Genomic DNA, 15,027 nt, shown 5'->3' on the forward strand with positions numbered 1-15,027 from the left:
ATTTCGACGCTACCGTTGTCAAATCTCATTATGACGTGATTTCTTCTTTGGGCAGTCACATAATCCGCCAAGTCAGTAGGCTTTAATTAGTAAACGAATGGCTCCGTGTAGAGCACTTTCAGAACTTATGCCATAGACCACTTTCACAGTCAACTTATTGGAATTTGAAGCATTGAACAACACTTAGTATAGCTCATGAGATTCTCTCAAAATCCAGCATTAAATTTGAGGTTGATTGGTGAGGCCATTTTAAGCAGAGAAACATGTTAATAGGCCGTTTAGAATCAGAGAATGCGAGGCTGGATGGTTTCATCGAGCTTCCTCTAATTCTCCAATTCTACTAAAGATCGCTGACGGTAAAAGGTAATACTTTAACAGAAGTTGTTCAAAACTTGTGATGACTCTCTTAAACTATTTCATATAAAAAAGTAAAAATGATCAGTTCTTTTACAACAAGTTTCAATTATTCCTTCATTTTCGATCATTGCGAAAATTTGATTTGCCACCTTGTGTATCAGATTCCGTAATCCCGTTTGTGACCTATTTCATTATATAAGTCTAAACCCAAAAGCTCCAAATTTCAAAATTGGACCAAATATTCAAAAGTTTCCACATAGGATACCATATGTGTGGACTACATACATGTATTGAACAAATCGTGTTCTTACTGATTCAAAAACTTGTGAGTATCAGTAGCCTATATTAAATGTCTTATGCTCGAAATTGAAGAATAGGCCGTATGTTCAGTATGATCATGTCAAAACGAGCTGCTACTATTCTACTATAAATAAATCGTATTCATGGCAGTTCTCATAAAATCTTTTCTATGAAAGCTTTTACATCACCCTATTGTGTAGTAATGGTGCCGTCATTGGCGGTTTTCGATAAGTTTCCACAATTTCAATCGTTTGTGGAATGCACATTTATCGTTTAATTAGTTATATTGAGAAAATACCTGGATATCTACTTCAATGTGTAATTTGTATTGAAACAGGGTCCTATCTTTAAGTCGTTTTTAAATTTGTACAAATAAGTGAACATTATTTACGCGTGGAACGTAAACGCAATAAATAAACATATTCTGTCTAAAAGGTCTCCTGACCTACAATAAACTTAGTATCTGGTAACTAAGCAACACTGTAAAACATTTCCAAACCTTTGACCACATGAATTCACCCGACCTTTAACCTCAAAAAACGGTCGAAATAAGTATATATCGAAATTTTTACTATAATAAAGAGAGTTTCCCTGGGTTCTAAGGTCGGAGAAATGTCCATAGCAAAAATTATGCTTATTTCGCGAGTTGGCGCTCGCAAAATAGTTTACTGTTCACAACCCGCAAAGAGGTGACAATTTTGAATGGTGTTCCCACAAAACCAGTTTTTATTTTAGTTAATCCGGTACGTGCAAAGCCTATACCAGTACCTGAGTGTCACTGTCATATTAGCATAACTAGCTAGCAAAAGTTATAAAAACGTGTTCTCGCTGATTCCCTTTTAATGTCGGTGTGACAATAAATTTGAATAGCAGTTTTCTTTAGAATTTTTTGCGTTTTAACTCAACATTTCTACAACCGAAACTACGAAATTAATTCGTTCCGGAAGCACCTTTCGTAGAAAATTCCGAAAGTAGAGAGCTTTTTACATATATATGCCCTAATCCGTTCTAAGCCCTCACAAAACTAGGACATAATATGGTACTCCCAAAGTATGTGAACCAGGATGGCGGACACCGGAACGTAGTATGCGTACCAGGTTAGAGTTAGGCCATAATTTTATTCCAATTTTTCTTATTTTAGTTTTATTACGAGTTCCTACACTAGCCAAGTGACTCCCGTAGTATTTGTACCTGGAATTATAGACTAACTCTAACCCGGTACCGTTATGTTAGTCGTTGCCTGGCCTACACATGATACGTTCCAGTGTCCGCCATCTTGGTTCACATACTTCGGGATTACCGAAAATCTTACGTTAGCTGAAGCAATATTTTTACAAGTAGAATTTTCGTAAGTTGAATTTTTCGTATCCAGAGCCTTTTGTCAGTAGAGTTTCTAGGTGTGGCACGCGGCTTTACCCCGAAAATAAGACCTAGCCTGAATTTTAAGAATGATTTCAGTATAAGCCCTCCCCTTAAAATAAGACCTAGTCAATAACGCGAATTGTTTTTACCTGGTCGATAGCAAGAAATCTTTCCCATTCGTTATAAATGATTATTCTAAAACGTGTGAGATCGGAAAACGTGTCATTTAAGTAAATAGATATCGGTTTTCATATTTGAAAATCTCCTAAATTTGTACTTTTTAATTTTGTTTTTGGTGAATAAAATTATAAGACATCCCCGAAAAAAATGCCCTAGTGCTATTTTTCGGAGGAAAATTGAAATAAGACACTGTCTTTTTTTCGGGGAAACACGATATCTGGCCCTCCTGGAATAAAGGTTGCACACCCCTGCTTTAAACCATCTGCCATTTGAAAGTTGCCTACTGATAGGTAATTTCAGACTCGTTTATTTACGTAGTTTTCCACTAATTGATGATCACTGTAACAAAACTATAAGAGAAGTTGGCCATTGAGTAATTTGATTTATCCCTAAATATTTGAAAAAAGCTGTAAACTGGCAAATTTGAAGAAGAGTGCAAAACCACGAAATTGTATGTATACATGTGTATTTCTTTGTCTTATTGAGGTTGGAAGCATTGTGAAAATACTTGCAGTTGGCCTACAAGCAACAGCAGAGGAATAGCCTACAAGCAATACAGTGATAAATGAGCCCGGGCATTCCAACTCTTATATTTATCTATAAACCAAACTATGTAAGAGATTTGATATTTTATCCTAAATCTACACAGATGGCAAAATAAACCAAACCAAATTATCCCATAAGTGGTGCATACGTTTTATGCCAAACCAAACGAACAGCAAAATATGCACGGAGTTTATGCAAACCACAGACCCCCACGTTTAATTTTTTTAATGGAATTATAGAGCATTTGCAGATATACCTTCTCACGCCTTTTTCAACGCCACTTTACTCAATTCTTGAACGATTTACTGAAAACTTACTTTTCTTGGCTGGTTATCAATACCCTTTCGCCATATGAACGATAGATGAAAATGCGCGCTCGTATACCTGGGATAACTTCGGCAGCGAAGTAAGTCTGTGTAGCGTATTTTAAGATATTGTTAGATATCAGTGGCCGCTTTCATCTAGCCTTGTTCGGAGCAAAATGCAGTGAGTAAGCGTCGTATTACGTCATTATACGATAAAAAATTGCTTCCACCCCCAATTTCGGCCTGGCTATGGTCAATGATTATGAATAACAGGAGAGCTATGCTCAAATATGTGGACACGTAGCGCCACCTAATGGCAATAATTTTGATGACGTCATAGCAAAAAAAAGTAATAGCCTTCTGAAGAAAATTTTTATCTTTAACCACTGAAAGTTTCAAAGCAATTGGTCCAGTAATCAAAGAGAAAAGCGACTTTTTAAAAACGTGTCAAAGAACAAGAATAACAACATAATATTGAAACGATCGCTATGTCCACTACGTGTCCAATAAATATATTCATTTTGGTGTCGACCATAATACAATAATGTTGCTCATTTGCGCAAATAGGCTAAAATGCGATCTATTGGAATTGGGAAACAGCGATAGGTCAGAATTTCACTCCTAAGCAAGATGTAGCCTACAGTATATTTGTCTCGAAATCATCAAGTAAATGAATGTCATAAAGTTCCCGAAACTTCCATACTTTTTAAATGTATTGTGTCGTCACAAACGATAGATACTGCGTTCCTATATTTCCAAAAACAAATCATCCGTTGCACGCAGTAGGCCTATATTCTGAAAGTTCAAAATGTCTAAAGCCCCCAAAACGCAAGAAATATCCAAAGTTTATGAGATACCAAGCATAAAAAATGAACCTGAAAACGATGAGCACAGCACTCCACCACCTAAGGTCAGTAAGAGAATTTAAAACTTCAGGTTAGAACAATGTCAGGGGTTGTGATTAAAAAGCAACATTCAAGAAGTGTTTTGTAGATATGATTAAACAAAGTTGACATGAAACTAGACTTACATGTTTTACGTTGACATATATACTGTACTTCATTGCTCACAGCAATTGCATCAGACACTGGGGGAGCATTTAAGATAGTAGTTGCATTTAATGAAACTAGTTGGCTATCGAGTAATCACAGTCGCAATCATATAACGGTCTTAACGGAATGACATAACTAGCTAAAATCAGACGCGTAAAAATCAAACTATTTCATTCTCTCACATTAATCGTTATTACACGCTTGGTTTTTGATAAACGTAATATACTAAACGAAAGTGACATTTGTAAAAAGAATATGTATATATATCAGTTTATTTATTTTTGTATAAAATTTCCAAAATATACGTTACAGAAAGACTTCACTGCGCCATCGGATGGTGTTGTTTCCATACTAAAAAAGCCAGCAGAAGTTAGCCCTAGTTTTGTTCGACTAATGTATGATGCTGCAGACGAAAGTTCAGAAAAGAGATCGGTTACTATTTGTGATGAGGAAATGGTCATTATAGATTTTCCGGGTAGACAGTTTGACTTCAGTACCGAAGATGACATTGAGGTATGTATGCTAGTATCACGTTATGCAGTTACATGCAGTTGTCGAAATTCGACCTATAGGCATTCATAAAACATGCCATTTTGTCTCAAATTTCTGTCTGTTCCAACTCCTATTACTAAAACTTATGCAGGTGATTGGTTTAACTTGTTATTAAATAAATACAATTTAATTTATGTCTCAAACATCAATACCTGAGCAGTTTTTCTATATTTAAATATTACTATATAATCATGTTATAAAACAAAAAGGCAGAAAGAAGCGGGAACATGAGAGATGTAAATTCATGAAAAAAAATCTATGCATTGGATTGTCAGGCCATGCTTTTTCTGCAGAAATTTTGGCTCAATAAATGATTATATAAAGAACTCGAGGCTCGCTATTTCGTAGTATAAGTTTATTATCTTACAATATTTCCCTATACAACAGGCAAACGAACAATTGAACACACATTCAAAAGTAGACGATACACCTAACGGAGGATGGGGTTGGGTGATAACAGCATCTGCATTTTTTCTCAACGTAATTATCATCGGGACTCACAATATATTCGGATTGCTGTTTCTTGACCTTGTTCACGAGTTTGGAGAATCGCTATTCAAAACATGTACGTATGTAAAGGACTTTTTCTCTTCTTTTTTTTGTGATAGGTGACTATAGGTTAATAAAACTACCAGCAACAGCACTCGTAAACGAACGAAAATAAATATTTTCTCGTTAGCAGTGCGGTGCGCCCTCAATACTACTGAACTTCGTTTTCATTTAATTAAAATCATTTTAACATTTTCATTGTTTTGTCTATTAGTCAATAAGGTCGCGCTATACATCGTAGATTGTGGTATCTGATATCTGTTCTTCCAGCAGGTTGGTGAAAAATTAATAATCGGAAAACATACCGGTTGCTGAGTTGATATACAGCGAATGTTCCCGATTTCAGTTTATTGTCTCTCCTGAATAGGCCTGACTTGTGCAATAACAGTAAACCAATGTCCCCCCGTGGTTATATTCAATAGTTACCTAATGATAGCTATCGAATTTGGAAGAGAAGGGACATACTAAAAACAATAAGCATTGATGGTCCCCGATACATTCGGTTATTTATTCGAATCATAGGCTACTATATACTACTACCACCCGTCGCTATTGGTTTTGTGTAAACCACGGTGTATGAAGATCAAGCAATATTGAATACTTGTTTTTCTATTCGAATAGCAACAGTTGGATCGATAGCTTTTGGATGCATATTGATATTCGGACCAGTAGGAGGTATCTTGTCCAACAAATTTGGTTGCCGGATCGTTGCCATGGTGGGTGTTGGAGTGGCAACGATGAGCTTGCTTTGGTCTTCATTTGCTACATCTATCGATATGTTATCTTTGACATATGGTCTCGGTTTTGGATTTGGCACAAGTCTGAGTTATATGCAAGGTGTTGTTATTGTGAGCAAATACTTCAGGTGAATACTAATTTATCAATCGATTTCACATCAGCCAACAATTAAAAATGAAATCTTTAATGAAAAATATAAATATAAATAAAATCACAATAAATAGCTGAAGATTGTGAATAGTTTGTATTCTTTCTTCAATAAATGTTACAATAAACGTCAAAAATACACGAAACACTCGCAAAAAAGAAAGTGATAAGCAACAAGTCTCCAATGGAATAAATACTTTAATAAAGTAAAAATTACACCCTACACATTCCCACACTGTTGTCATTTATACTCTTTCTGTTTTCTTAGTTCACGAAGAGCCTTCGCAACCGGAATTGTCTTTTGTGGTAGTTCTCTGGGAACTGTAGTCATGGCTCCTATTTACAATCTTCTCACGTACCATCTGGGTTGGCGTAGCGCACTGAGAATGATAGCTGCGATTGTATCAATAACTTTTCTATGCGCTTTGACATACAGGTAATACTTAAGTTAACTGCCGATAAATATTATAATAAGCTATCAACTTGAGTATGCTAGAGCCAGTATCACGCGGACTAAATGAATGTACAATCGTAATTCGCCTCTATGGTAATCACTTGTAACCATACACGAGGAACCCTCTTGCGGTGCATAATTTTGCAAATCAATATTTGGGATGTATATTTGATGATAAATGTACTAACTTATATCTTATATTTATGTAAATTGTGACTATTATTTGCTCTGCACGAAATGCATTCATTGCGAAGTGCTTATGGTATATATAATAAAAAAAATAAAATAAATTCAATCTTCAAGCTTTATTTTAGTTTTTTCAAACGTACTTTTTAATCATTTGCAGATAAACGAAGCTATTTAGATTACATTTTTGTCCATACAGGCCTCCAAATTTTTGCGAACAGCCAGCGCCAACAATTGAGGAAAGAATTCAAAGATCTCCCGCGAAGAGATTCATTATGGACCTTTCTTTGTGGAAAAACAAAGCTTTTATTATCTGGGCCATATCGGTTGGTTTATGCAAATTGGGGTACTTGGTGCCGTTTGTGCATTTGGTAAGTTTGGGCCCGTTTTTTTTTCTCAATTTCCCTTCCATTGCTACTCAGTGAACTTCCACGTTAATTTCAAAGGCATTTTTGTAATATATATCTGAATTCAATAGAACCAAAAAATATTATCATTTTTTATTCTCTTCCACAATTGACGCAGGTTAAACACGTTAACGATATCGGCGGTGATCGTGATTTTGGTTCGAGTATGCTCAGTTTGATGGGAATCACGTCAGGTATCAGTAGATTGCTATTCGGACACATCGCGGATTCACCAAAAGTTAACCGATTGTATATGTCACAACTAAGCGCACTTGTTATGGGCTTGACGAACATCATATTTCCAAGGTACAAATATTCAATATAATCATTACTCTAACTAACACTATCCCATGTCATAGATATCTTGGTGCTATTTGGAACAAGATCTCACTTGCTTAATTAACGTGATCTCAATTAATTTAATAAAGAAAGTTTAATTTCATAGAAATTCTCATATAATCTCTCATATCGGTTACTAACACTTTCATCGTCATCAAAATTAAAAATTGCGCATCTTGTGGCTGTTCCGCGTTCGCTGCCATCTGGTAGTCAGCAGCACCGGTAGTCTACTGTGAAAAATTGCATACCGTACTACATCGTTTTGGTTTTCGTGTCCACATATTTGAGCATCGCTCTCTTGTTTAGCGGAAAAATTCATAGAAAAGACACAGTTAACTGCAGAGCTGACACACTAAGAGCTACATAAGTTTATTTCTCTGTTTACACTCCAGCACTATTAATAAATGCAATTTAATTTATGCCTCAAATAACAATAACTGATTGAGCAGTTTCCCTATATTTAAATATTACTATATAATCATGTTATAAAACAAAAACGCAAAAATAGCGGGAACAACACGAGAGATGTAAATTCATAAAATAAATCTATGCATTGGATTGTCAGGCCATGCTTTTTTCTGGAATTTTGGCTTAATAAATGATTATATGAAGAACTTGAGGCTCGCTATTTCGCAGTATAGGTTTCTTATCTTACAACATTTCCCTACACAACAGCCAGACGAACAATTGAACACACATTCAAAAGAAGACGATACACCTAACGGGGGATGGGGCTGGGTGATAACAGCATCTGCATTTTTCTCAACCACTTTATTATTTGTGGGCCGCGCCACATTCGGAGAGTAATCAAATAATCGCATTTCGTGTTGTTTCGTAATAAAATTTATCAGAAAAATCTCTTGACATATTGTGTGGTGTTAGTATTTCTTTACAGTGTAATTATCAGATAAACAATGTACTCTTGATTGCTCTGGTTCTGTCGTACTGCACACTTTACTGTTTGCGTGTTATTCTATTGTTTACAGTGTTAAGTTGTGGTAGTGGTGTTCTTATGTTTAATAAAGCCTAGAATCGGTATCCTGTTATCTTTCATAACAATTTATTAAACATAACTTAACGAACCAACCACAATGGAGCAGCTTCCGTCGGAGCAGCACCTTCAACGATACAATCTAACAATTTCGATGTTGGATCGGTGCCAGATAATGCAGCGATGACTATTAGAAGTAAATGCTTTTTCTGTGGTAATAGTAGACACCCACGATCGAAATGCCCAGCTCGCGAAGTAGTCTGTTTCAAGTGTCAAAAGAAAGGACATTTTGCAAAGGTCTGTCGCGGAAGAACTATTTCGAACAATGACTCCAGCAGTCGCATTGACATTTCAGCAATGATACCACATTCAACATTAGCTACTATTCATGACAAATCTTATACTCATGTTGGATACGCTCCGTCTACATTACGACAAGCCACAGCCTTGGTAGAAGTCGGTCAACGAAAAGTACGAGCTTTGTTCGACAGTGGTAGTACGGAAAATTATATTCACCCAAGGCTGGTAAAATCTCTTAGGCTCAACGTTCGTCCGACAAAGAATGTCATTTCCATGGCATCGTCTAAATGTTCAGTAGAAGTTCTTGGATGTACTGAAATGGATTTATACTATAATAATCATAAATATTGCGGAGTTAAGTTTGGTGTAATCGACAGCTTATGCGCTGATATGATCCTCGGACTCAATTTCCAAACCCTGCATAAAAGTGTAAGATTTCACTACGGTGGTAAAAAACCTGAATTATCAATTTGTGGTTTCTCGTCATTGAAAATAACCCCACCTGAACCATTCAAACATTTAACTGCGGACTGTCATCCAATCGCCACTAAATCGAGAAGATATTCACACGAAGATAGATTATTCATTCGAGACGAAGTAGCAAGACTTCAGCGAGAAGGAATTATCGAAACATGCCTTTCGCCATGGAGAGCTCAAGTCGTTGTGGTTAAAGCAGAAAATCGAAAGAAACGTTTGGCAATTGATTACTCGCAAACTATTAACAAGTTCACTTTATTGGACGCTTTCCCATTGCCAAACATTTCAGAGTTAGTGAATGAAATCGCACAATATCGAGTTTTTAGTACTGTTGATCTCACTAGCGCTTATCATCAAGTTCCACTGAAACACCAAGACAGAGAGTTTACCGCGTTTGAAGCCGAGGGAAATTTATACCAATTCACAAGGCTGCCTTTCGGAATCACAAACGGGGTCTCTTGTTTTCAGCGGATAATGAAGCAGCTCGTGAAAGAAGAACAACTGCGAGGAGTTTTTCCATATTTGGATAACATAACTATTTGTGGAATGACTAAAGAGGATCACGACAAAAACCTGGCTGCTTTCCTGGAATCTGCAAAACAACGAGGATTGAATTTTAATGAATCAAAAAGTATATGGACTACTCGAACATTGCCGATTTTAGGATATCAAATTGCTGAAGGTGAAATTCGTCCAGATCCCGAAAGATTAAAACCTTTACGCCAACTTCCAATACCATCAAATTCTAAAGAATTGAGCAGATGCATGGGATTCTTTTCATACTATTCTAGATGAATTCCAAACTTCTCAAATAGAATCAGATCATTAACAAAATCGACCTCTTTTCCTCTTACTGACACTGCTATTGGAGCTTTTTATGAACTAAAACAGTTAATAGAAAATGCTGTTCTCATTGCCGTTGATGAAAATATTCCATTTGAATTGGAAACTGATGCTTCAGATATTGCTATAGCAGCGACACTAAATCAATCTGGTCGTCCCGTGGCATTTTTTTCACGTACATTACACGGCTCTGAACTTAAACACCCTTCGGTCGAAAAAGAAGCTATGGCCATAGTTGAAGCAGTACGACATTGGCGTCACTTTTTAACAGGAAGACGTTTCATCATGAAAACAGATCAGAAAAGTGTCTCTTACATGTTTGATTTGCGCCACAAAGGTAAAATCAAAAATGAAAAAATAACAAGATGGAGAATTGAGCTATCCGGTTACTCTTTCGATATCGCATACAAACCAGGCAAAGACAATGTTGCACCAGACACTCTATCGAGGATTTCATGCGCTCTACCTTCTACTAATATCCTCACTAAATTACATGATGCTTTATGCCATCCAGGTATATCTAGATTCGCTCATTTTGTTAAGGTCCGTAATTTACCTTATTCGACTGAAGACGTTAAGCGAACTGTCTTGAATTGCCGTGTATGCAGAGAGATAAAACCTAAATACTATCGGCCTGAAGCAGGAACTCTTGTAAAAGCGACTCAGCCCTTTGAACGTTTAAGTATTGACTTCAAGGGACCTCTTCCGTCGAACAATCGCAACAAATATTTTCTCTGCGTAATTGACGAGTTTTCACGATTTCCCTTTGCTATTCCAACACCTGATGTTTCGGCCGCCAGTGTCATAAAAAGTCTAACTCCATTGTTCGCTGTATTTGGAATGCCTGCTTACATACATACTGATCGTGGTTCGGCTTTCATGAGTTGTGAGTTTAAAAGATTTTTGCAAGAAAAGGGTGTGTCTCACAGTAGAACAACTCCTTACAATCCTTCGGCGAATGGTCAAGTAGAAAGGTGCAATGGTACAATTTGGAAAGGAATAAAACTTGCTTTAATGTCAAAAGGTTTGCCAATTGAATGTTGGCAAGACGTTCTATTAGATGTTTTGCATTCCATCAGATCACTATTGTGTACTGCAACGAATGCAACACCACATGAACGGTTGTTCAATTTTGCAAGAAGATCTACCACAGGATATGCCGTTCCAACGTGGCTGACAAATTCTAAAATTGTTCTTCTCAAGAGACAGATTAGAAGAAACAAATCTGATCCATACGTCGATGAAGTGGAACTTCTAGATGCGAACAGACATTACGCTCATATTCGGTATTCAGATGGTAAAACCTCAACAGTATCAACAAAGCATCTTGCACCGTGTGGTGATGGTACGTCGTTTGGAAGTGAAAATAATGGAAGTTCCTCCGATAATCAACATTCTCAATTACCTGTAAAGCAGGCTGATACAGCAGATTCCGACTATGTACCAAAAATATCGCATCCCGTTATCAACCAATCAGAAATTCAAGAAGGGGAAGAAAAGTCAAATATTCCTGGTGATGATGAAAAACGCGAAACATCCCCAATGAAGAAGATAGACACCCCGGCTCCTAGGCGTTCTACTAGAGAAAAACGTCCAATTGATCGTTTACATTACTATGAGTGAAATGTTTATTAAACTTTTGTTAAATAATCTTTTAGGAGGGGGAAATTGTGGTGTTAGTATTTCTTTACAGTGTAATTATCAGATAAACAATGTACTCTTGATTGCTCTGGTTCTGTCGTACTGCACACTTTACTGTTTGCGTGTTATTCTATTGTTTACAGTGTTAAGTTGTGGTAGTGGTGTTCTTATGTTTAATAAAGCCTAGAATCGGTATCCTGTTATCTTTCATAACATATTGTTACATCAATAATGTCACTGAATTGACTAGTGTTATGGCTAGCTGAGGCAACTAGCGAAGTTGAATGATGTGCTTAGCAGTCTAAATTATTATCTAGCTTTCTATCTTTTTGGTCGGGAATATATGCTAACAATAAAGGCATCATAGAAAACTAAAATTCGAATGCGAATTTTTGTTAGCCTGGGATGGCTATGTCTGATAACTATGTGTTTGCACAATAATAGTGTTTGTTTCGTATTGCACTGTTTACCTATTCTTGGCACTATTGTAGCCCGCGAACAATGCAAAAATAATTTTGTGGCCCGCGAAGCCGACAACCTTGGACCACCCTGCTCTAACACTATCCCATGTCATAGATATCTTGATGCTATTTGGAACAAGATCTCACTTGCTTAACGTGATCTCAATTAATTTAATAAAGAAAGTTTAATTTCATAGAAATTCTCCTAGAATTCGGTAACTAACCCTTTCATCGTCATCAAAATTAAAAAATGCGCATCTTGTGGCTGTTCCGCGTTGGCTGCCATCTGGTAGCCAGCAGCACCGATAGTCTACTGTGAAAAATTGCATACCGTATACTACATCGTTTTGGTTTTCGTGTCCACATATTTGAGCATCTCTCTCTTGTTTAGTGGAAATATTCATAGGAGAGGCACAGTTAACTGCAGAGCTGACACACTAAGAGCTACATAAGTTAATTTGACTGTTTACACTCCAGCACTATTGAGACTCATGCAGGCAACATATCTACTTTCATTCCAACAGCGGACCGAGACATATCTTTGGCATAAGCAAACGTTCGAAATAATAACACCTCAGCATGTATAGGAAATTGAACATTTTTTAAAATGTTGATGCAGTACATTGAATGCTATAGGATTGCTTTGCGATTGTCAATACGTAGCTTACAGCCTTCAGCCCTATTGAAACAATTGCAATGGCGCATTTGTCCAAGCTTGACCACGACGGGTTTACGATTACCTTGGTTATTATTGTTGTTACAGTGGTAATTTTCACGAAACTTTAAACGAATTTCAGCATTCCGTCGGAGGGCGGCGTTCTTGTATACGTGCTTATCTTGGGACTCGTAGACGGTGGAATAGAGATATTACTTCCCGTGATGACACTGGATCTTGTTGGAAATGAAAATATGACAATAGCATGGGGATGTCTTCTTGCTGTAATATCGTGTAGCGCTCTTGGGCCTCCAATTGCGGGTGGGTGTATGAAACATAAGTTGTTTTTACACATTGTAATTCTTCTGTAGTAGGTAATAATGAGGATCGAATATAAAATACGGCACCAAAACAAATTAGCCTACTGTTTAAACCGGAGGTTCCAATTTCTGCCCTTCCATAAAATCATTTATTAATTTTCCCGAAAGTTGAGAATCCTTTTGAATACAACTAGTCCATTTAGTTTTGCCTTAGTTAAAAAAATATTTGTTTATACGAGCAAAATATTGCGTTGTCTGCCTGGTTTATAGTTGCGATAACAATTCAGACCACAATATCGAGTAATTTCGTTTTGCTATTTTCCCTTCAACTAATGCATGCGAAGATCATGCACCCTCTAAATTTCATCTGTAGGCCCTTGGCTTTATGGACACCTGATCAGGAAAACAGGCTTGAACAATAAATGCAGACTATGTTCTAATATTGTGTCAAAATACGTCTTAAAGTTTATGAGAAACTTTCCATTTCTTGAATGATAATATCGTGAAATAAAAACCGTGATATTCCATTAAAATTGTCTGTTTCGACTAACAACTTTAGCGCATTCACTTACGAACTGACTGAATCTACGTCTTAGATATGTGAAAACTTTCCTACAGACAATCGATATTGCACTGTACTAAGTACCTATTTATCAATAACGTAGAATTAAACTGATCGTTATCAAATTGAACCTAATAAAAGAAACGACGTCTTTTTACAGGTGCTATCCGAGATATAGAAGGAGATTATTCTGGAGCATTCTACTTTGCTGGTTCTCCAATGATTCTTAGTACTTTTACATTATTCCTAATTCCATTGTGGGCACAAAAGCAAAGTCAACAGCCTGCTACAAGCTTTTTATCAATTGATCCATCGAAATTAGATATTGACCCGACAGAAGATGATCTCAAGGCAGGCGATACAGTTGATCGGAAATCATTTCCCAGTATTTGTACAATTTTTCACTCTTCTAAAACCGAAAAGTAGAAAACGCCTTTTCTAAACATTTATTCTATTGCTATAATTGTTGAATAAATTCCGTAAATCTCAACTTAAATAACAAGGTTCAGACTCCACTATATATGAAATCGCAATTTTTGCGACGCTTCCGCTGCCACGCCATATTTTGAATTTTTAAATTCAATCAGCCATTTTTGAAACTGCCTATAGATTTTGAATTATTACTAGAAAAACATGGAAATTGTTAGTTTCATCAGTTTTATTTATTTTATTGTTGATATCAAAAACGTTATCATGACAGAAAATGAATTTGTTATGAAATTTTAGTTTTGAAGATAATTTTCTCCGCCAGATGCGATCGTAACCCCCAAAAGGGACCGCTTTAGCGCCGATCATACCAAAAGCACCACGAGTAATCTGGTTTCCTACGTAGGCTGTAGTGAAGTGACGTAACTATTCGTACGTTGAATGCTTCCGACGAACCGCACTAGATATTTGACAGCTTCGCCGTTTTCGAAGTAGCACTCCTGTGCATATGCAGCCAACTAAATATGCATATATATACTACCAATGCCATATGCATACATAGCTAACTCAACATGCATATACAGCCATTCAGGTGATGTTCATTCAGAGTCAATAGATTTCATAAGCGAGTACTCCATCGTCTCCATGTACTGTTAACTGTACCAAGCAATTGCCTCTACATCAGTGCTCGTCAACCGGGTGTATAGTACACCCCAGGGTGTACCAAAAAGTTCAATGGGTGTACCACATCGATAGGGTGTACCAGGGGTGTACCGTACACACTAACACATGATATGCTAATTAAATGCCTAATGCGCTGAAATTGGCAATGGCATGTGATATCTATCCAACGGTGACCGTACATTTGAACCCATGC

At 36.8% G+C, this 15,027-nt stretch overlaps 1 protein-coding gene across 1 annotated transcript; it reads left to right on the forward strand.

Annotated features, from left to right (window-relative positions):
* Window positions 1–3,814: 3,814 nt before the first annotated feature.
* Window positions 3,815–14,273, forward strand: LOC120348233 (monocarboxylate transporter 10-like). The gene is made up of 9 exons (XM_039418342.2): window positions 3,815–3,960; window positions 4,415–4,615; window positions 5,042–5,219; window positions 5,825–6,068; window positions 6,357–6,524; window positions 6,928–7,099; window positions 7,254–7,441; window positions 12,985–13,163; window positions 13,885–14,273. The coding sequence occupies exons 1-9, from the start codon at window positions 3,859–3,861 to the stop codon at window positions 14,148–14,150; spliced, it is 1,698 nt and encodes a 565-aa protein (XP_039274276.2). The 5' UTR covers window positions 3,815–3,858; the 3' UTR covers window positions 14,151–14,273.
* The last annotated feature ends 754 nt before the right edge of the window (window positions 14,274–15,027 follow it).

The sequence above is a fragment of the Styela clava genome, chromosome 1 (genome assembly GCF_964204865.1).
Source record: "Styela clava chromosome 1, kaStyClav1.hap1.2, whole genome shotgun sequence".
In the NCBI taxonomy this organism is placed as follows: domain Eukaryota; kingdom Metazoa; phylum Chordata; class Ascidiacea; order Stolidobranchia; family Styelidae; genus Styela; species Styela clava.